This window comes from Panicum virgatum, chromosome 3K, assembly GCF_016808335.1.
Source record: "Panicum virgatum strain AP13 chromosome 3K, P.virgatum_v5, whole genome shotgun sequence".
NCBI lineage: Eukaryota > Viridiplantae > Streptophyta > Magnoliopsida > Poales > Poaceae > Panicum > Panicum virgatum.
In genome coordinates, this window is record NC_053138.1 from 45945170 (window position 1) to 45968677 (window position 23508).

Consider the following 23508-nt stretch of genomic DNA (forward strand, 5'->3'; position numbering starts at 1 on the left):
ATCCATTTTTTGTTAGCTTTAAGAATTTTTTCTTGAAAACTAGCTTTAAGTATTCTCTCATCTAAATCTGAAAACATTTGGGGAAAAAAAAAAGCAAGGGGGTGATCTTGCTTGTATTTGTTGTGCTCCCTTCTCCATGCAGAGTTATCCAATTGTAATATTTCATTTGAACGGTAGAAGGGGGTAATGACACCATTATCTATTTCTTTCTCACCTTGTTCAGTAAAGGTGCTTGGGTCCTTCCTGTTGTTCAGTGCCTCAAACCTTTTTCTGAATCTACATCCAGAAAGTTACATGAGAAGACAAATAACAGATCGTTTGGGGGTAAGAAAAAGCTAGCTATTCAAGCATTTCTCACTAGCCTAATGCGACCTGATAAAAATAATGCCATGAGCCTGTATGGCATTGGCGCATGAGACGCATAGCTGCGAAGGGAACCAATATGTCATGATATCCAAGTCTTGAACGTGGTCTGCTAGTTGCAGATCCAACACCAGGCTCAGGTGTCCTACCTGTACAGGTAACGGCATAGTCGCATAGACATGACAACTAGACACACCTGGTGAGCAAAATCAAAACAGTTTTTCCAAACAACCAACACAAACAAGCTTTCCAAAAGCAGAAGCTAACAAACAGACCTTGGTGTCAGTCCATCGTGGATCGATAACCCATCCGGTTATAAAATTTTCTTTTTTGCACAATTGCAGTAATTAGTAATATGGGTTACTAATGGCGTGCTATGCCTAATGAGCCATCTCAATGTATGTGGCCTAAATTTTGAATTTAAAATTTTACGGGAACAGTTGGTTTTTGTTTTTTCTTGTTTCAAGAAATGAACCATGGAGGTGGACTGATGAAGTTCAATTTTACTGATAATGAGGCATTGATCTCAACGGGCAGTCGTGCTGTCCTTTAGCGTGTTGTTCGTTTATATGATAATTTTTGCAGCATAATGAACTTCGACACGTTGTATAAAGAATGTTTTATAACCAGAATGTCCAAATTATAAATTACATATTTGCAACTTGTATCTTCCATAAACCAGATCCTGGATAGCTGCCTAGGTCTTATAGTGGAGTACTTGGTTGCAAGTGCTTCGCAACAAAACTGAAAACGTGAATAAGCATCCAGAGAATCCTTGCACAACTTATTTATTGGCTAATTTTGAACACCTTGAAAGAATGCCATGCCAACACTGGTAGAATCTCAAGAGTTGAGAGCATGTTTGTAAATAGGAAAAATTTCATTTTCAACCATCCAATTCTGACCTCAGTTTGATTTTGGCTATCGAACTCCAAAACCGAATATTTTTGGCCATCCAACTATCAAAACCGTTCAAATTTGACCATCGGACTATTTTGGTGGGTGGTTTTAATTTTTTTATTTACAATTAAGTCTTTAGATCTTAAAATAATTATTACTTTTTGCCCGTACCTCCGATTTAGGTCATTCTTGCGGTCACGCATTTGTAACGATGATATATTTTAAAATGTTCTTCATATTGTTTATCACTATTTGTTATATTATTCTTATATTGTTGTGTACAAACAACATATAAGAAAAATAAAATAAACAAGTACAAAACACATGTTTGTTTAACTTAAAATGATTCTTGAATCTTAAAATGATTACTATTTTTCCTCATATATTATTTTGTAATTGTTTGTTTTAATTTTCTTATATTATTGTTTTTACACAACAACATAAAAATAACATAACAAATAGTGATAAAATAGTATAAAGAACATTTTAAAAGATAAAACTTACCATTACAAACGCGTAACCGTAGGAATGACCTAAATCGGAGGTACAGAAAAAAAGTAATAATCATTTTAAAATCTAAGAACTTATTGTAAATAAAAACTTAAAACCACCCACTAAAACAGCCTGATGGTCAAATTTGAACAATTTTGATAGTTGAATGGCTAAAGATACCCGGTTTTGGAGTTCGATGACTAAAATCAAACCAAGGCCAGAGTGATTGTCAAAAATGAACTTTTTCCTTGTAAATATGACGTCTGACTATGTGGCCAAAAAGAATGTTAACCATGATATTCATGTCACTTGCGAATCAATACTTCCGCTCATTTACAACCAATACGACTTCCGCTCATTTACAACCAATACGACTTCCGCTCATTTACAACCAATACGACTCCCACGGCTAAACATACAACATTATTGCCCAGCCACTATAAGCTTCCTCTCGACAAAATACAGCCGCTGTTTACAATAATAAATACTTTCAAAATTGAGGACAGGAAAGTCCACTCATCTCTGTACAGAAACATATATCGCCTACGCCAAAACCGACTGTTGTAATTGGATGCAGAATCATGTCTCCAGGTGAGAATTAGGTTGCACTGATTGGAGAGTCCTTTTCATTCATTTATGTTTTATCCTCATGCAAAATCAATTTTGTTCTGGATTCCTACTGACCAAAATGTTACAACAATGTGGGGGTCATCTCACGTCATCTTGCTTTGGATTTGCCTGTGCACATGTACAAGAAACTCAACATAGGAAAGACCGCCTGGTGCCTTGTCCTCAACTAATAGTGATCGGAAGAAATCTCCTGCAGTGCAGCAACAGTGTAGTGTTAGTATAAAGGAAACATAGAAAAGGTAACCAAGGATAAGAAAATCATGAGACTAACCAGATGGGTCACCCTTTTTACATAGTCTCAATCTGCAAAAGCAATTTTGGAATGTCAAGTGTTGAATCAAGTGATTTGTAATGTCAACATAGTTGAGAGTCAGGTGCAATACCTCAAGTAAGAGCATCTCTGACGCCTTATTTCATTCACCACTTCATTTACTTTCCGGGAGAGTTCATTATCAAATGGCTCCAGTACCAACTGAAACAAGCAAGTCATTAATCAACTTTACAGCAATTGAGAAATTTGTCTAGGGCGTACATCATTTCCATGATTTTGTTAGGACACTAAAACAATGGTCCATAGGGCAGACAAGATTTTTTTTTTCAGGATCCTAAAGTGCTGTACATAGAACTGCTTATTTTCTTGAGGAAATTGGTCTAATAGGGGACACTAAATTTTAGGTTCAAAACGAGTGTAATGAATAATTCTAGCTGTGATCCGCATCTGGAGAAAATTTAACATCCATGAGGTAAATGGAGAGAGATGAGGTGAAAACTGACCTGATTTGGTACTCCAGCCAAAGACGAGACACCGAATATTTGCTCTAGGGTCACAGGGTTGACAGAATTTCCGACATAAATAAAACCATCCTCACCATTTTCTAACAAATAAACTCCATCATCATGTATATTCTCGCTATTGAGTGTAAGGGGACTCGGTATAAGGGAATCATCATCTTCCTACGCACAAGTTGCAGCTAAAAATTAATTAATAGTTCATGACTTTGATGTAAAAGGTAGGAAAAAAAAGTCTTGACTCCTGTACCCTTGATGTAAGATCATGGAGGGCAATCATCCTAGGAAACACCAACGGAATAGCTAATAACACAGAAATTGAAGATACAATAGAGGTCCAATAGGACCGATCATCCAATCTCCCATCATTGCGCAATCCCACACTTTTAGTTAAAGCTGAGAATTCAAGAATAGTTAGTGAAGTTGCATAATCATAAGTGCATCAAAGAATTTAAGCATTGACAGAATTAGATAGCAAATAACGTACCTAGAGTATACAATGGTAGAAGTTTCAGAGCCTCCGGAAGAATCAATTGCCCAGAAGAACTTACAGATGCACAATACTTTCGGTACGACTGGAGGATATTGATACATGTACTTGTTACTTGGTCCCTAACTTGAGAAAGAGGTAATGATGGAATGCCTTTTGCAGCTGTTATGCAAAATAAGTCAATTTACCATTATTCTTGTATGATACATGAGAATCCGTAAAAACTGCTTTACTTAAATAGATCCGATATGCAAAATTGTGATGATTACTGCAGAAGTAACAAAAGTATATACTAATGAACTTGAGTTAACAGTAAATTCACCTTGCTTTACTACATATGTGAATTGTGTTTCCAGATCAGCATATCGGAAAAGGTTACTGAGCATATTTGTGCATGAAAGGGAAAGGTTTATGACCCGTATCCTTCTTTGCCCAAAAACTGTCGTGTAAAGAAGTGCGCACTGAAAATGCAGCACAAATCACATGTCAGATTGCTTGCCCCACTGTACTACTGCTGTTGAACTGTATAATAGTCATTGTCCATAGCAAATGGTTATTCCAAAACACAATTACACCAGTCATAAGCTGTACTGAGCAAAGATAAGATTGAAAAATATCTCTTCCGCGTATACGAGGGGAAAAAAAGAAATCCAGAAAGCACATTCTGTTAAGAAAATTCTGTACTGACCAAATTTAACAGAACTTATTACCTGGAAAGCACATTCTGAATTCTCCTGCAATTTGTCATCGTGCTTAAATGTAACCATTATAGCTTTGTCTGAGTCAATCTGAACCAAAGCCAAAAGGATTGTCTTAAGAAACTGACAAATAGACAGTGGCCTGTTTGGTTTCCATACTAGGGAGTACTAGGAAACTTTGACCGCTAATTACGGTGTTAAATAAAGTCAATTTACAAAACTAACTTCAGAACCCTGCGCTAGGAGCCCTAAAGAATCTAATGAGGTCTTTGACCGCGTGATTAGAGAATGGTTACTGAAGCATCACTGTAGCCAATCATCGATTAATTACCATCATTAGATTCGTCGCGAAAAGTTATACTCATCCCTAAAAAGGTTTTGCAAATAGACTTCATTTAGCACTTCATGCATGCGAGATTCTTTTCTTGGATTGCGTGCACTAGGAACCGTAGTGTGAACCAAACAGGGCCAGTGGCTAAAGAATGCACGGCAATATATATATATATATATATGTATATATATATATGTATATATATATATATATGAAACATTATCAATTTTGTTTTTAAGGACCATGGCATGCCCACCAGTAAATTTTCTTGTTAAAAATTAAGGCATTGCATTAACCAGTTCGACCAATGTCCTGGTGAACCCTACAGTATGCATGCTCAGCTTATCATGTTTTTTTTTTTCTGAGTCTTGGTTTCTCCTCAACCTTCAAAATGATCTGTACCAAATTGACAACAATTATAGCAAAATATAACATAATTGTGGCACCAGAATTTCAAGTCAAAAAAATTTTGTTTGAAAACAAACCAGTGAACTTATTTCTTTCGGGTTTCATCTCTAGCCTACCCCAACTTGCTTGGGAAAAAAGGCTATGTTGTTGTTGTTGTTGTTGAAAACAAACCAGCCCGGTTATCTTGGATGTGCCAACATTTGGCAAGCTTGTGTTCAAACATTACCCTAAAACATCACCACACAACTGCCTTGGAGACCAGAGAGTTTTACTATTCATGTCCCCATGCATCACTTTGTACCAACAAGTTGATTATGCAAGCAATGAATGATCCTGTAACTGCATTAGATCACACATCAATCCTAATTACTCACCGCAGGAAGATCGATATCAGTAGGAACACGCTTGCAGAAATTGCCGAAGTAGTCTTGAACTTGAAGCCCCTATTGAAAAGAGAGGGAAATGAAGTTACTATCACAACACGGTACAAAAGGGTAAGAAAAGGCTTAACATATACTCACCTGACTACACCTGACGCGCATGACAGCCTCAAAACCCTGTGGTCTACTAATATTCCATCTAAGATCATTATACAGCTTGGCTGGATCAGAGAGAGCAGAAAATGGGTAATAGTAGTAAACCTGCAAAATAAAGGATGGATATTAGGATCAAACAACACATAAACAGGTAGAAAGATTGTATTTAAGAATATGACATAGAGATGAGCAGCTATGATATGAGAAAATCAGGTGGAGAAAATCAGGTGTACATAGGAGTTCTATACTTCTAATGTGGAAAAAGTCTATATCATCCCCTCACCTGTGGGAGGTGGACTACATAACCCCCCAACCTATGAAACGGTCTATATCACCCCCTGAACTTTACAAAACCGGTCAAATTACCCCCAAAAACAGTTTTGAAAAATCATAGTAAATCACAGAAAAATCATAAAAAGAAAAATCCAATTGTGTTGGACTCCGAATGAGTAGATCTACACAGTGAACATATAATATGGTATGCTTTGGTATATTTTTTTACAACTATGAAGAAAAGCATAGATCTAAAGCTACATCATAAAAAATATACTAAAGCATACCATATTATATGTTCACTGTGTAGATCTACTCATTTGGAGTCCAACACAATTCGATTTTCTATTTTATGATTTTTCTATGATTTACTATGATTTTTTTCAAAACTGCTTTAGGGGGTAATTTTACCGGTTTTGAAAAATTCAGGGGGTGATATAGACCATTTCATAGTTTGGGGGGTTATGTAGTCCACCCCATATAGGTGAGGGGATGATATAGACTTTTTCCTTCTAATGTTGAACCGGGATTCACAATCATACACGAAATATCCTTTTTTTGGCTCTCCCTTTAGCCCCATGTCTCTTATCCCTAGAAGGCCTTCCTCGACTAGCAGGTTTCTTCAGAAAACTCTATCTATTCTAGTGTGGATGGCAAGCAGGTCTATGTTCCTTGGTTTCAATATGACTCTTTACAAGCATTTCCACTATCTAGTATTATCTAAAGATAATCAAGTTATTAATGACTGGACAAAACCAAGAAATAATCCCTTATGTGTGAAATTATAAAGATCCCCTTTAAGATCAAACAATTCCATCGAATTAAGTATGACTAAAATTAGAAACCTGCAAATCAGTATGTAATAAGATATAAAAAAAACATCTTTAGGACATGTTAAGTGTCAAGCGGTAACTTAGACTGTCAAAATCTAATTATATAGCATGTTGCAGATTTGCAGAGTAACAATTTCAACCAAATAAACATGTTTAAGAAAACTCAGGTAACTGAAGAATAGATGCATACCCGGCCACCAGTTGTATTGGGAACAACTGATATTGAAGCAATATCTACATATGATTGCGTGCTAAGGAACACATCTACACAAACCTGATAAATGAAAAAAAAACAAGTCGATGTTTTTCTATATAAATGTTATAAAGACATGAAAACTCTCAAAAAACATAGAAATTATTGTTTTCTCACTTGGTACTCAGCAAATTCTAGTGCCATTGTCTTGAGAGTCTTATCAACAGGCTGAAGAAGCTTATGCGCCTCCTGGAGAGCACACAAAATATTGCGATGGATCAATAAAATAAAATAAGGTGCAATATTAACGAAGGTGCAATATTAACGAAGGAAAAATGGAAGGCACCTGGCGAATATTATTATGTGTTACATGTGCATAATATTTGATCTACCTTAAGCTTGAATCATACCTTGTCTCCAGTTGAAATATTTGATCTACCTTCAGCTTCCCTAGCAGACAATGAACCTATTCCTAAGGATGTTAGCACTGCAAAGCACCAATAATACAGCATTAACAATTTCCATCTTTAATAAACCAATTAGAAATAATATATATCTGTGGCACCAGACAACTATACTATTTTATTTTGCCATTCTCAAAGTCAGTTTCATGCCTATGATCAGCTATCAGGTAGTTTTCGGTCAGGAAAGCCATGACCAGCAGCTAAGCAATTGAGAATGACAATTAATCTGGCAACACTTGTAAAGAAAGCTGGAATAAAATTGGTTCCTTTCCATCCACCAAACAGATGAGTTCTTTTATCAAAAAATACCTGACTGGAATACAAGCAACTTTCCACCAGTGGACTTCATAGCTAGAAAACTTGCCTGCACACAACATGATGACGAATAAACTGGTCCAATGAAACAGACAAAAGTAACAGAATAATAATGATGATAAAATTTTGCAAGCAGGTTACACATTAATCACAATCAAACAGCTTATTTTGTAAGTAAATGTGTACTAAACTGGTGAAGTTGATGAAATGCTAGTGCAGCTGTTAGCAAGTAAATCAAACATTGTATGGTCTGAAATAATAGTGGTACAAAAAGGAGAAACATAAAAGGTCACATTGTAAAGATGACAGTACCTTCATAGCAGCACCAAATGCCGAATCAGCAACCCTGTTGTTTTCAAACATGATTGGGATGCTCTCCAGAAGTTGCTCCAAATTCTCACGGCACTAAAAGCTCAAAAAATAAGGTATTCAGAGCTTTGTCAAGAAAGGAGAGATTTGTAACTTCTAACGAAGCTTCTAACAGATATTTGTAGGTCTGGTAAACTAACAACAAGAATCAATTTGCCATTCAGGTAAAATGTGAGTACAAACCTCCGACATGGGGAGAATGAGGTCCGTTTGAAGCGGAGTGTACACATCTTGGACATCAGGAACAATAAGCATCAAAGGCTGCAAAGTACAAAAGGCAAATGTGCAGTTTGAATGTTAGATCCATAAAAAAGCAAGCAGCCAGAAATAGTTACAGTTTAGAAGCTTCTTTGAAAAGAAAAGCAGGAGCCAAAAAGCGAGATCAGTACTTGCAACTAATAGAACAAGACAGCTCAAAATTTCATAGAATATTTGTTTGTTTCAAGAAACATTATATGCTGGGTAAAAAATGGAATCTGCCAAATATATGCAAAACATTATGGTATCAAGCATTACTTTCAGATCCAGTTCACAAATCAACATAATTGTCGGTCCCATTCTCCTTTTCAGAAAAAATATCAACACCAAGAACACTCAACAAATAGAGACGACAACCAATGCAGTACTTGACCTATCTAAAAACTGTTTACTGTTTAGTATCAAAGGGGTTCATGGTTTGTCAAAGATCTCTTTTTGGTACCAATGTTTGACTTCCACCTATATTTGGAAACTACTGGTCTTAACTTAGATTATACAGAGAGGTAGGATAAATTGGAAGTTTTCAGATGCTTGGACACCCAAAACAATGTGGTTTGCAGAAATTGGGACTAGACTGTCACCAAATGTCAAAACGTTGTGGACAAGCTCTTAGGTAGGAAGTTTCAGCGCAAGAAAGATCATGCAGGCTCTAGTGGCTGGGATAGCTAGTGATAGCTTTATATTTAAGTATTCAATAGTTTGTTGAAAAGATTTGCTTCTTAGGGCTGGACTCCATATATGGAGGCCGGCAGATTATTTTGGGGATCAAGCTTGAAGTAATTGGACTTTCTCAGACCCTCCTGCGTGAGGACGAGATCCTTCTATCAAGCTGCCATTGTCCAACATTATAGCCATACCACTATACGAATCTCCTTTAATAAGCAACTTGGTGAACATTTAATGCGCAAAAGATCAGAAAAGAATAAGCAAAAAAATGGTAGCAGCACTTCTGCAAGTGTCTGATAAGAAATTCAGCAGGTACGAGAATCCAACAGTATTTTGACTTGTACAAAATAACTCTTTGTGATGCATAGTGCTTGCAATACCAACAAACTAGATCAGAAAATACCTGTTGTTGAGCACGTTTCAGGCTGTAGAAGTGAATAGCAGAATCGAATGTAGCAATTCCAACCATAGTTCGAGGGCCTTCCTACAAAAGATACAAAAGTAATGTCAGGGTGACTCCACAGTGATATATTATGTTTCAACTTGTGTGAATAGTTAAAGAAATATAGAAAAATAAAGTAACATGGAAAAGAAAATATGTAAACATAGCTATATCAAATCAATAATCATGTCTACTTGTTCCTACCAACAAATATGATGGAACATGGTCATCTACGATACTACAAGCCAACTAGACGAACCAAATAGTTCAAACCCATCTTTTTAAAATAATGATAAAAAAATAAAACAATTTGTCAAGAAATTAGATGTTGCTCATTTGATCATTGCCAAAAATATGCACTATTGCATATCTGAGTTTCGTCATTGATTACAATCGACCATAGCTACCAGAATCACGCAGGGAGGCTGTGACACACAATTTGTTGCATGCAATGCAAACTGAATTGCTCCGAAACAGCAGGCAGTACACAAGGCATAGGCAAATCCACGCAGACGAAAAGTGTGGAGCTGAGGATATCAAGGATCGATGCTTTAACTGATGGTGGCAGCATCAGACCACGAAAGTTGCTGTCGGAGGCAGCGTCATGGACACAAGATAAGGATAGAAAGATGGAGACAGGAAGGGGATGCAACCAGCATCAGAGAGGGGCATGCCGTGGCAGCGCAGTCTGCTGTCCAAGCAAAACTGTGGGTATCAGATACACAAGGATGACACAAGCTATCCATTTTGATAATCATTGGTGACAAAATGATGGCTGACCAAGAGGAATTCATGGCATCGGTTGAGATACATTGTGGAAGAAAAAGACAGCAAGGAAAGGTACCAGTGTCGTCAGCTGCAGGTTTGGTTGTGGAACTGGACTCATGCCGCTAATGGTTCGGGTTGAAACCAGGTTGAGTAGTTTGGATTTTGCTTTAGTCCCTATTCAGTTTGGTGAGAAACGGTTGCTCTAGCTATCAGTTTGGTTCAGCTTTGGTTTGGGAAAGAAAATAGTTTGGCTTGGTTTGGTTGTTCCTGCATCGAAACCGTTCAAATATATAGCGGGAGGATGCTTCTAATGTGGAAGCAGGTGGTCTTGCCGACGGACGTCCACCCGATGCCGCCCAGCGCTGCTCCCAACCATGACGTCCTTGCTTGAGAAGCTGGCCGCCATGCACAAACCACTGATGTTTCGGTTTTAAATTGTAGAAAGATCGGTTTGGTTTGGTTGTGACATATGATAGTGTGGTTTGGTGCCGTTTGATTTGATGTGTCTTAAGGAAAATGGTTTGGTGTGGGTTTAGTCTGGGTTACAGCCCATTAGCAGCTTCAAACTGGACTGGAGGGCACTAGGGCAATGCAAGGAGAATAGCAGCTTGGTGTGGAGGTTGTGATGCTAAGGCTGGATGATTACTGATCAGGCTGAGTCTAGTGTGGTCTTCTTTTCTTTGCATGTCCCTTCTTTTTCTCTGGGTGGTAATATGAACAAACCCAATTCCCAATTCACCAGCCAGAGAGAGATGGTGAACCATGAATCATGAACTCATATCACGAATCCAACAAACCACGATTCTGGTAACCAGTATCTATCATAATCATCAATAGGTGAGTGATTCATCAAAAAGTAATCCACCAAACCTGCTTCAACGAGAAGAAAGTTCGTGACAGGTAACAATTACAAGAAAGAAATTTCAAGGCAAACATAAGACAAACAAAGAATACATTTGCAGTCGATCATAAAAATCAACTGCATATTACGTCGTATAGGTAGAATTCAGCTAGCAGCTGATAGCATGTTGTTTTGTAGTAGTCAATGCATACAAAAGAACCATCTAAACTTACAGGAAAGTCTGAAAGAGCCTGGGAAATTGCACTGCAGGCTGCAGCTGTTGCACCAGTATGCACAGCATTCATGGAGACATCAACAAGAAAGAAATATACAGCAGGCATTGGGTCACGGACCTGAAATTGATAATGTTATCATGATTATTATTACATCACTAATGTGACAACTCACTTAATGAGGTGAACATGGCAATCAAAAGGGAACCAATAAGATGAATGTTTATAAAAACATTAAAGTTTTACGCATTGTACTCTATGAACTAGTTCAGAAAAATTTAAGGGGTACTCAAAAACAGGTGAAATCGCACCAGAAACTCCTTGGTAGCAACAAATTCAACGGATCCTCTACACAACTCAGGCCTTTCATCAGCATCACGTCGCCTACCATCAGGGCCCAAGTTGCAGAAGTACTCCCTTGGAGTATCATTGCTAAATCCTGTATAACCAGTGTATTTTGTTAAATGGGAAGTAGCATTACCTGAATAGAATATGCTGGAAGTAGCATTACCTGAATAGAATATGCTAAAAAAGTGGCATATATAGTATGGAATCAAGAATCAAAATAGATATATTTTTTGAAAAAAAATAAGGGGAAGAACTAAGCATTTCAAAGATGCCTAACTACAGATGACACCATCTTTCCAAGGGAAAGGGAAATAAGCATCAGGCTTTAAAATGTCATAGATTTAATATAAAGTGTGCATCAAAGGAAATCAGAAAAGTTGAATTAAAACTACATCCCTTACCACATAAGTTACATATAAAGTGTTTCCCTTGGTCAACGAATCTCATGAATGGATTTATGTATGCTTTACAGCGCGAACACCTGATGGGGCCCATCTCTCCAAAATCCACAAGCTGTAATAAGAAAGAAGTGTCACCAAAGAAATAAAGATTGCCGTAGTGAGAACTTTAAGAACGTCGCAAATAATGAAGTATATATCATAATCTGGACATCACTCAAATCAGTGGATGAAACAGCTCTAAGAACACACTTTTTTCAACATATGAACAAATTCATTGTTAGTTTTGCCAACCCATGTATGAAATCCAAACGCAAACGTCCAGAAAGTCAGTACTAACTTCAGCACAAAATGGCAACCATGGATATTAAGAATTTGTATCTATATGTAATTGCAGATCTGTATGTATTTTCCAATTAGTGTATGTTCAAAGTGATAGGTTTTAAGATTGTAACTGCAATAACAGAATCATATATTGAACCCTATTAATTAGGACAAACCGGACCTGTGGTTTGACCGAAAAACCGGAAACTGGACCCTCCACCAATTCGGTCAGATTAAAAGATCCCGTATAAACTGGACGAACCACCCAGTTTCAAGGAAACCGATAGAAACCGGGCTACAGGACTGGATCGGACCGGTGGGGCAGCACACATTGCAAGAGCTATGCGTGAGAGTGACGGAATATGGTGCAAAAATCAATAAAATCTTGCATTTCGTTCTATTCGAGTACAGGTCCTGAAGCTTGAGAACCAGCTCGTGCACCACTGGGCTACCGAGTTGCTTGTGTAAGGGAGTAAACAATTATCCTATTGAACCCCTTTGAGCAGGCGGTTTAACCGGTCAGACCAATCAAACCATGAATCAAGAGCCTGGCCAGTTCAATGTCCGGTCTGGTCCTAAACCCTAATAACTATGTACATAACCATATAGGGAAATCACACAAGGAAAGAAAAATCGAATCCACTACTAAACCATGTTATACAGTCGTCCGACTAATCGCGATTAGTCGCGATTAGTCGACCTTATCGCTCCGCTGGCTTCGATAAGTGAAACGACTAGCTTTTGTCGATCAGATGTCTGATCGTCCGACTAGCTACTTGGACGATCAGGCCAAAACCAAAAGATGTCCAGCAGACCAGCACTCCAGCCCGCCGCCTGTACTAGGCTCAATTAGGCCCATTAGCCATTAGGGTTAGGTTAACTATATAACTTGCACCATTAGCCATTAGCCATTAGCCATTAGCCATTAGCCATTAGCCATTAGCCATTAGCCTGTACTGTGTGGGACAAGAATATGGAGTTCTGGACAGTTCAAACATCAAATCTCACAAGTAAGTGTCACCAAACTGACTATCATTGTGGTGTTCCTGCTTGCTATATAGTATATAAGTACATATACATGTACATATATGTCGTGGGATATATAGGACGACTATAGCGACGACTAGGACCGACTAGGGTCGACTAATCGACCTGATCGACGACTAGTCGCGACTAGTCGCCTTATCGGTGCCATGGCGACTAGGTTCAACTAGACGACTGTATAACATGGCTACTAAATGTACAGCACCGATCACTTTTCAATGCCTGTGCCAAAATGTAGTGCAACAGATGAACTGAATGATCTTTTTTCAGACTAAACATTTGCAATGCAAATCAATAGCTGCTTCTCAAAATATAAGGCGTGGTTTGACTCAGGCCCCATTTGTTTCAGCTTCTGGTCGATTTTAAAGGCTCGATTTTGGGAAACCCAAAAGTCAGATGACTCCCACCAGCTGAAACAAACAGGGCCTCAATGTGGTCTCCAAAACCAAAATGTCACCATTTAGTATTCTCCAACAGTATATTGTTTGTAACACCAAAATTATGGCCATCAAAATGTACATTAAAATACAAATCCAACATTACCATTTCATGCCACAAAATTTACATATAGCTCAGGTAAGGTAACCATTGCTAAAAAAACACAAAATTTAATAAATATGTGTGCGCTCCTTATAAGAAGAGACTGAGGGGCTACTATGCCAACCAAATTTATAAGTAGATAACAATGGCATAGATCAATATACAGAAAATCATGTGCAGATGGTGGTGTTGTTCCTTTATATGGTGTAGTCATGTCAAATGGTTGATGCAACAGGTATTTTCTTTATGTGCAACCAGTGAGATTAAGTACCTGGATAGGTTCCTCAGATGGATGAGGAAGAGCAAAAGGCTGTACCAACAAGGCCAATGGCATTCCTGATGTTGTCAAGAGATCGCCTGTACATGGTATCTGATAATATATATGTAACATTTTCAGTTAAAAAGGAAAAAAAAACATGCTATTGAAAGGAGAAAAATAAATTTCAAAAATCAAAACCAACCTGATTCATTGTGCATCTCATCAAACGGGGGCTGCAATTGCCAGTGTCCTTCACAATGAATTCACTGGAGGCAGCCTACAATGAAAAATACTGCACTTAGTGGAATAGAACAAGTAACTTAGTTCCACTTAGAACCACCTGGAACAAGCATTTTAGCAACAGCGATATAATCATAAATTAGTAGAGATCTGAAGATGTACCGGTGGGATAGCAGCTTGTCCACCTTGCCGGGTCTCAAAGATGATGACCGATGTCTCCGGAATTGGCCGTGGAATTTGATGAGGATCAATTTTGGATGGGGTTGAGACCTGGGCATGGGGGGAGTATGGCATGGTGGGTGTTGATGCAGGTGACATCCCCTGGCCAAGTGCATTGGGTGGCATAACACCAGGCATGCCAGGCATTCTCATAGATGGTTGCATACCGCCAGGAACAGCTCCCTACAAATAAATTGAACAGATCAACATAAGAGAGTTAATCACAATGTTCTAAGGAAATTTTCAAGTGTCACATCCACCAAAAATCTTTTCATCAGACTAGTAATGATCAGTCTGGACAAAAGACACCTCAACAGCATAAATAAGCCTGAAGCACCGTAGAATTGAGTGTGTCATGTTCTACAAAGTGGACAAAAAAATTTGGTATCGCATCCACCCAAATAGATCCACAGAGATTTTTTTTTTCATATAACTAGTAATGATTAATATGGATAGAATGTCACCTACTGAGCTAAGCCTGATACATCATAAAGAATTGAGCTACGTCATGTTATGCAAGGTGGCATTTTGACAAAACCATTTCTATGAAAATATTATTGAAAACAATCTTATGTTGTCAACTATGTAATAAGATAACCAACGAGAATCCTAAAATGACTCACATTTTAGATCGGAGGAGGTATTTCTTCTCATGAGAATGATAATGATTCACTTCCTAGATGAATATATCATTAGGCACCTAGCAAAGTATCAAAAAGCCACAGTGCTTCCTTTTCTTAAATCAAAACTATTTTTTTAATCCTTCACTAGGGAATAATCTTGAACAGCAATAAAATATTTCAAACAGAGTTTAAATAGTAGTTGCTACGAGACAATTCTGATAGAACTACCTAATTATTTCCATGGAAGTCAAAGGTGCCACCTTTACTGAACGATAATGGCAGTTTAGGCATGGCACTCTTCCTAAGCCTAGAGGAACCCCCAGTTATTCAATAATTCAGCAGTTGTTCAATAATTCAGTTAAGTGTGCCAAATTACACATGCCACAACAACAGTAAGCTTCTACACCAGCCTCAAGAACTCAAAATGTGCACTAAATTGATCTAGAGAAAACGAAGTGTCTTTTTAATTGAATGTAGGCCATATTCCTAATTTTCTCATTAATTCCTCTAGCACACATGGAATGAAACTAAAAATTGTGGTGCTACATTTGCCCCTAGCCTAGTTATATTAGTTTGTTCACTAAAACCTCTTTGCTTTATGAACAAGTCAGGAAACTTAATATGAAGAAAAACACTCACTGGTCGTGCCTGGCCCTGCCAGGCCGGAGGGGCAAAGGTTGGTGCATTACCCCCTGTAGGACCCATGAATGGTGGTGCCTGAGATGCACCAAATGGTGGAGGCTGCGAACCTGGCCGAACTGCACTTGGTCCGCCGAACAGCGGCGGCGCACCAAACTGCACCTGCTGCGATGGCGCTGGTGGGCCTCCAAAGGGCGGTCTCAACCCACCACCAGGTGCCGTCTGAGGCACTGACCCCGGCGGCCCACCGAACAGTGGTGCCTGAGCAGCAGTAAACGAGCCCCCGCCGATTGGAGTGGGTTGAGCTGACACTGCTGCAGGAGGTCCGCCGAAAGGGGAACGCTGTGGCACCGCTGCAGGCTGCAGCGGCTGAGACGCCACTCCCGGTGGCCCACTGAACGGAGCCGGCCGAGACGCCGCAGTGGCCGGCACCCCGCCGAACGGTGGAGGCTGCTGCGACACTCCAGAGGGCGGCCCACCGAACGGCGGAGGATGCTGCGACACTCCCGGGGGCGGCCCACCGAAGGGCGCCCGCTGCACCTGCGGCGTCGGGCCGGACGGCGGTCCACTGAACGCCGGCTGCTGCTGCGGCTGCGGCTGCGGCTGCGAAGCCAGAGCGGTTGGCGGGCCGCCGAAGGGAGGCGGGGACTGCTGCAGCTGCTGCTGCAACGGCGCGCCAGGCCGGGCGAACGGCGGAGGCGGCTGCGAGGGGGGCGGCGGGCTGCCGGGGAACGGCCGGGCTCCGGGCGGCGGGGGGCCCTGGGGCGCGCGGATCGCCGAGGGCGGCGCGGGGCCGCTCCCGGGAGGGCCGCCGGCGAAGGCCGGGGCAGCCGCGCCCGCGCGGGAGATCTGCATGTTGGCGAATGGCCCCGCGAGTGGCCCGGACGCCGGGGTAGGGTTTTGCGGCGCGAATGGTGGCGGCGGCCTCGACGGCGACGAGGACGCCATGGATCGGTGGCCGGCGGAGCGGGGGCGGAGATCGGGATCTGACTATCTGAGGAGGGAAGTGGGGAGGGAGGAGAGGAGAGAGAAAAGGAGGCCGGGCTTTTATGTCGAGGCGTTCGAGGGAGCGTTTCGGACACCCGGCTGAGACCGTCGGATGCAACGGTGGTGCATGCTGCTCGGCTCGACCGGGGACTCTCACTGTTGGTCGAGTCCGTTTGGGGCTGTCCTAAAAATATTTGCCGAATTCACCTGCATTTGATAAATGATAGGATTTTGTTTGAGCTTTCCGCTGAGCGTGAAAAATCAGAAGCTCAAATAAATAGTGAATTTCTCATACAACTTCTTTAAATCCTGAACTTCTGGTTCGGGCTGGACAAATTTAACTGAGAATCGAGCACCGAATCAAACTAGTCGAGAACTAGAACCGAGAATTTTGGTTCTCTGTTCGGTTCCCATTTCCGTAACCGAAATCGTTAGTTTCGTTTGGTTCTCGGACTTGGTTAACCGAGGAACCGAGCCATATGCAAAACCCACGAAGCCCAAAGACCCAAGCTGTCGGCCCATCAGCGAGCATTCTAAGTTGCATGCTAGCCATTGAACTCCATCGTCTTCTGAATTGATGACATCATTGCACCGACACTTGCACTGACGGGTGACGATTCAACTGGTCCTTAAGGGTTTACTTCAGCCTCAGCCTCCAAAACCTTCTGACGATCTTCACTACAAATGCACCGATGCTTGAAATCAAAGCACCAGTTCAACTGGTCGCACAAGGCTTGCTTCACTTGATCGCCATCTCATCTCCCCAATGCACCAACGCATCGGTTCAACCGGTCACCTTAACTTGATTGTCTTTTGAACTAACCATTGCACCGGTCAGTTATAGAAACAGGGCGTTCGTTTAATCGGTCGCTTGTTTTCTGTAGAATTCATCCAATTTTGAGTTCTTTCTTTGTGTTTTGCTTTGCTAGGTCTTTGCACATCATCCTTGGGACCTACTAATAGTTACTTGATACTTTAGTTAGTCCCAACAGTTATATTGTCACTCAATTATCAAAATCACAAACAATGCCTAGTTGGGGCTATTTTCCTTACAGGGTGAAGTGAGTCTCTCCATCAACTCTCCCATGGCAGTGCATTTGATGCCCAGTAGAACTAACAACAGGGACCTTGAACTGATGTACTGATGGCAAGCTGGTAACAATGTCGGCTTCTCCTGATTTTTCTACTCCATTGACCGCGAATACTTGAATGTTTGCAATGCCGATGCGATGCAAGATGGGATCGAACACCAAAGGAGATCTGTTTTAGGTTGTGGTTTAGTTGTCTGTTACGTTCGCTAGGCCTAGTCACGTGTAGGGTGTTCCGATCTAGCAGTGAAGCTGTTATTATCGTGGATTAGATCAATTAGATTTAACTGAAGCAGTTTTATAGTGATTTGCTCTATTTATCATATCCGGATACAATCAGATCCCGTCCCGGGGAGCCGACCACGGCTCGGACTTATGTTTACACGTGTCTTTGTATGCAGGAAACTGTTCGGAGCACGTCTGCACCCTCCTGATCGGGTATAGGTCAGGTGGCACGCCCGGTTTTCATACATCCTCCGGGCGCGTGACGGAAATTGCGGGCCGTCGACGAGGGAGCAGTGCCTCTAGCGCCCTAGCAACCTCCCGGCTCTTCGTGTTGCCCGTCGTTGCTCGCCGGTGGGTTTCAGTCGACAACACATTCTGGCACGCCCGGTGGGACACTCGGCAACAACATCCACCGCAATGATGACCGGAGCTCAAGATCAAGAACCCGCTCCCAAGCCCGTCACATATGAAGAGATTCCTCCTGAACACAAGAAGAAGTATGATGAGATCAAAGCTCTGCTGGAAGTCGATCTCATCGGCTCTTTTGAGAGGACTCGCAACCATGGCATCAAGTGGAAGGGGTTCTCACCAGAAGGCGCTCTGGACAATGTAGATCTGTCTGTACCATCTGAAGAACGCACCAGAGCCCTGCGTCAGGAGATGAACTACATGGTGGCCCATGCGCTTCATCGGCACTCTCAGAGCTTGATGAACGAACTCGAGCGCATGGCGCATCGCGTCATCCAGGAGATAATCAAGAACCAGTACTCTCCATCGGGGCCAATCCTGGGGAGTCACACAGAGGAAGCTGCACTGCATTCTAGGCCGCAACTGCCATTCTCATTTGCAGCTCCCAGACCACACAGCTCGCCGATTTACGTCGTCCACAAGATCGGCGGTGATCCTGGAGAAGGCTAGTTCCTCACCAAGCCACCTAAGGAGATTCCGCACGGCTACACGTGCGCCTACATCCCTAACAGCGTCAGTCCAGCACGCTCGGTGCAGATGGTGAATCCAGGAGCTCCTGGAGCAGACGCAGAAAAACAAGCGTGGCTGGCAAAGTACGCTACTGGGCCGAGTGCTGAGCCATCGGCCCTAGGAGTTCTTAGTGTGGAGCAGGTCAGTGCAATACTCAGAGACCAGTTCGGCATCCTGCCCAAGAGGAAAGCGATCGGCTATTCCAAACCGTATCCAAGCGACTATGACTTGATCCCACTGCCACCCAAGTATCGGCTTCCTGAGTTCTCCAAGTTCAACGGATCAGAGGGAGCCAGCTCCATCGAGCATGTGAGCCGATACTTAACGCAGCTTGGGATGATCTCAGTGTCGGATCCATTGAGGGTCCGGTTCTTCGGCCAATCCCTTATAGGCCCAGCCTTTGGATGGTACGCGTCGCTAGCTCCGGATTCGATTCGGACTTGGAGGCAGCTTGAAGATCAATTCCATACCCAGTACCACTCGGAAGCTGCAGAAGCTGGAATTGCCGACCTCGCCCAAGTCAGGCAGAAGCGAGGAGAGACCGTGTCAGAGTACATACAGCGCTTCAGGGAGGTCAAGAACCGATGCTACTCGTCACACATCACAGAGAAAGAGGCAGTCGATCTGGCTGTCCTGGGACTTACTAAGCCGATCAAGGATGCGGCTTTTCAGTTGGAGCTTACGTCTCTGGCGCACCTTGTGCAGAAGCTTACCGCATACGAGCATTATCATCCTGAGCTGTACCAGAACAAGTTCAAGCGCCATGTAAACATGGCACAAGCTGAAGAATCTGACGACTCGGGTGAAGAGCAAGAAGTGGCCGTGGCAGAGTGGACTCGGGGGGCAAATCCTGTCCCATGCAAGTGGATCAAGCAGCAGGGGCTTGTGAAGGGCTTCGATTTCGACGTAACCAAAACAGAGCAGATATTCGACCTGCTCCTCAAAGAAAAACAGCTGAAGCTCCCAGAAAATCACAAGTTGCCGACGGCACAAGAGTTGCAGGGAAGGCTATACTGCAAGTGGCACCACTCGTTTACTCATGCCACTGGTGAATGCAAGCAGCTGCGTCACCAGATCCAATCGGCTATCGAGCAAGGCCGATTAATCCTGGCTCAGCACACTATGAAGGTGGACACGAAGCCCTTCCCACAAGCTAACGTGGTGGAACTGTCAGACTTCAGGTCCAAGGGCCAGGACTTGGCATTCCACATCAACATGGTGGGACCTATGCGCCGCCATGACAAGCAGAGGAGAGAGGCCGCTTCTGGCAAGCGGCCGCAGAATGAACACGAGTTGGAACAGCAGCATGTGACTGAAGAGCAAGTACGTCACATCCGCAATCAGCTTCCAGCTTCTAATCGGCTTCTGGAGAAATACCAGTACCAGTACCAGCTACGCCGCCGATACGAATCGGAGGAAGACGAGTACGAGCACCGCTCAGGAAGGACATTGGGCAGGCGCCAGGCTATACGCGACCACTGGCATTGCCCGTTCTTCAGGTACTGTTGGAATTCCGGCATGAGCCGATTACCTACTATAGATGATTGCTTGGAGTGCAGGCCTCGAGGGCACCAACAGGATAAGACATCGGTGTTCCGGCGTTTGGGGCCCAGAACACGTTAGGACGACCATGTGGGGCGCCCATCCGGAGGTGATTCAGAGCTAGAGGAAGAAGACAGGTACCATCACCCATGGTGGTGTCCTGACGGGCTCAATCGGTCGCAGAAGCGCAGAGTACAGCGCTTGCGCAACCTCGAAGACGCAGAAGCAAAGTATCTTGACGTGCTGAGGAAAGCGCGTCCGGATCTCGCGGAGCAAGTTAGGCGATCGCAGAGGGAAGAGAGGAGCCCCCCGAGGATGGAGTGGCGCCCCAAGCAGACAAAAGCCGATGAGAAGCCATCGGCTGACGTGAACATGGTGTTCGTGCTCCCGTCGGAGTTTCGAGCACCCCAACCGGAGGAATTGGCCATCGCGCAGCTGGATCTCGACCCACGGCCAATCATTTTCGAGAAGCCCAAGGAGAAGAGCTACAAACACTTGAAGGGGTTATATCTCAAGGGCTTCATTGACGGCAAGCCTGTGAATAGGATGTTGGTCGACACTGGTGCTGCAGTTAACCTGATGCCATATTCTGTGCTGCACCGATTGGGTCGTTCTTCTGCCGATTTGATCAAGACCAATGTGATGCTCAACGACTTTAATGGATAGCCATCAGAGGCGATGGGGGTTCTTAATGTGGAACTGACAGTGGGCCGCAAGACTGTACCGACATCGTTCTTCATCGTTAACAGCAAGAGCACATACACGGTGCTGCTTGGAAGAGACTGGATTCATGCCAACTGTTGTATCCCTTCCACAATGCACCAGTACCTCGTCCAATGGGATGGCGATGAAGTAGAGGTGGTCCCGGCAGATGATTCCAGCGAGGTCTCGGTCGCAGATATGAACGCCTGGGATGCGGAAGGACAAGAGCCGATTTCCGGGATCGCCCTGGAAGACTGTGATCGGATCGAGGCGACAAAAAACGGACTGAGGCTGGTCTTATCCACTGGCCTCACAGAATAGATGCACCCTGGCTAGCCACGGGGTGTAATGAAAATAGAGAGGCCGATCCCGGCGATCGGCCCCGAAAAATAGAAAAATTCTATTTTTGGTCGGAATTGTTACATCATGTACACATGATGGCCTCCTGTAGCAGTTGGCTATCTATTGACTATTTGGCTCTGAGAAATAATAGAAGTATAGAAGCGGCCAGCCCGTGCGGTTGGCCAAATAATTTTTCTTGTCATCTCCCTATGTTTGCTGCTGACATTGTGGATAGTGAAGACTCGCTCGCATTCGCGGCCGATTTTTTAGATGACGGCAAACTCGGATACGGATTCACATCAGCTGATGATTTGGAAGAGGTTGACATCGGTCCTGGGGATAAGCCACGGCCGACATTTATCAGCAGTAAGTTGGATCCGGCTTTGCGAGAGGAGATGATCACATTGCTAAAAGAATACCGGGATTGCTTTGCATGGGACTACACGGAGATGCCTGGATTGGATAGAAGCATAGTCGAGCATCGGCTCCCGCTCAAGAAAGGGTTTCGGCCGTTTCAGCAACGAGCACGTCAGATGAAGGCTGAAGTCCTAGAAGAAGTTAAGAAAGAGGTGGAGAAGATGCTGGATGCTGGGTTCATCAGGCCGTGCCGGTATGCAGAATGGATCTCCAGTGTGGTGCCGGTACAAAAGAAAGATGGCCGATGGCGTGTCTGCGTCGATTTTAGAGATCTCAACAGAGCAACTCCGAAGGATGAATACCCAATGCCTGTTGCAGAGACGTTGATCAACGCCGCTGCTGGCCACAAAATGATGAGTTTTATGGATGGCAACGCCGGTTACAACCAGATCTTCATGGCCCCAGAGGACGTGAACAAGACTGCGTTCAGAGTATCAGGTGCAGTTGGCTTGTTCAAGTACTTGGTTATGACCTTCGGACTGAAAAATGCCGGTGCAACGTACCAACGTGCTATGAATTATATTTTTCATGATCTCATCGGTAAGCTGGTAGAGATTTATATTGATGACGTTGTGGTCAAGTCCAAGTCAGCTGCGGGGCATTTAGAAGATCTGCGTCAAGTTATGGAGCGGACTCGAAGGTTTGGGCTCAAAATGAACCCAAAGAAGTGTTCCTTCGGTGTATCGGCCGGTCAATTTCTGGGATTCCTAGTGCATGAAAGGGGAATCGTGATCGGCCTAAAAAGTCAAGAAGCCGTGAAGATGATGAAGCCACCTACTACAAAGAAGGAGTTACAGAAACTCATCGGTAAAATTAACTTTGTCAGGCGATTTATTTCTAATCTGTCCGGACGCATTGAGCCGTTTATGGGTTTAGTAAAGATCAAATCCGATGATGAGTTTCGCTGGGGGGTAGAACAGCAGCAAGCTTTCGATGAAATCAAAGATTATTTGTCAAAGCCTCCAGTATTGGTTCCTCCTCAGCAAGATAGGTCGTTCTATGTGTACCTATCCGTCGGTGACACTTCCATTGCTTCGGTGCTAGTCCAGAAGCATGACGGCCAAGAGAGGGAGGTTTTTTACCTCAGCAGACGAATGTTTGACGCCGAGACCAGGTATCCTGAAATCGAGAAGCTTTGTCTTTGTTTATACTTTACATGTACAAAGCTTCGTCATATTTTGCTCTCGGCGGAAACAATTGTCATATGCAAATCGGATGTCATAAAACATATGCTGTCGGCCCCTGTCCTTAAAGGCCGGCTTGGAAAATGGATGTTTGCATTGTCAGATTTCGATATCCGA

General features: G+C 42.9%; 1 protein-coding gene across 2 annotated transcripts; it reads right to left on the reverse strand.

Annotated features, from left to right (window-relative positions):
- Positions 1-1981: 1981 nt before the first annotated feature.
- LOC120699347 (protein transport protein Sec24-like At4g32640) lies at positions 1982-16942 on the reverse strand. 2 transcript variants are annotated; one of them, XR_005685374.1, is made up of 25 exons: positions 15927-16942; positions 14608-14847; positions 14408-14482; positions 14218-14316; positions 12042-12153; positions 11604-11731; positions 11293-11412; positions 9412-9492; positions 8268-8345; positions 8028-8120; positions 7710-7764; positions 7347-7423; positions 7114-7185; positions 6934-7017; positions 5623-5742; positions 5476-5544; positions 4375-4452; positions 3987-4125; positions 3662-3826; positions 3425-3570; positions 3160-3339; positions 2769-2857; positions 2657-2688; positions 2148-2575; positions 1982-2095 (listed from the first exon to the last, which is right to left on the reverse strand). XR_005685374.1 is itself a non-coding variant. In XM_039983314.1 (24 exons), the coding sequence occupies exons 1-24, from the start codon at positions 16872-16874 to the stop codon at positions 2469-2471; spliced, it is 3387 nt and encodes a 1128-aa protein (XP_039839248.1). In that variant the 5' UTR covers positions 16875-16942; the 3' UTR covers positions 1982-2468. The 2 variants fall into 2 exon arrangements, 1 of the variants encoding a protein (XP_039839248.1); XM_039983314.1 differs by having other exon boundaries at positions 1982-2575.
- Between the last annotated feature and the right edge of the window lie 6566 nt (positions 16943-23508).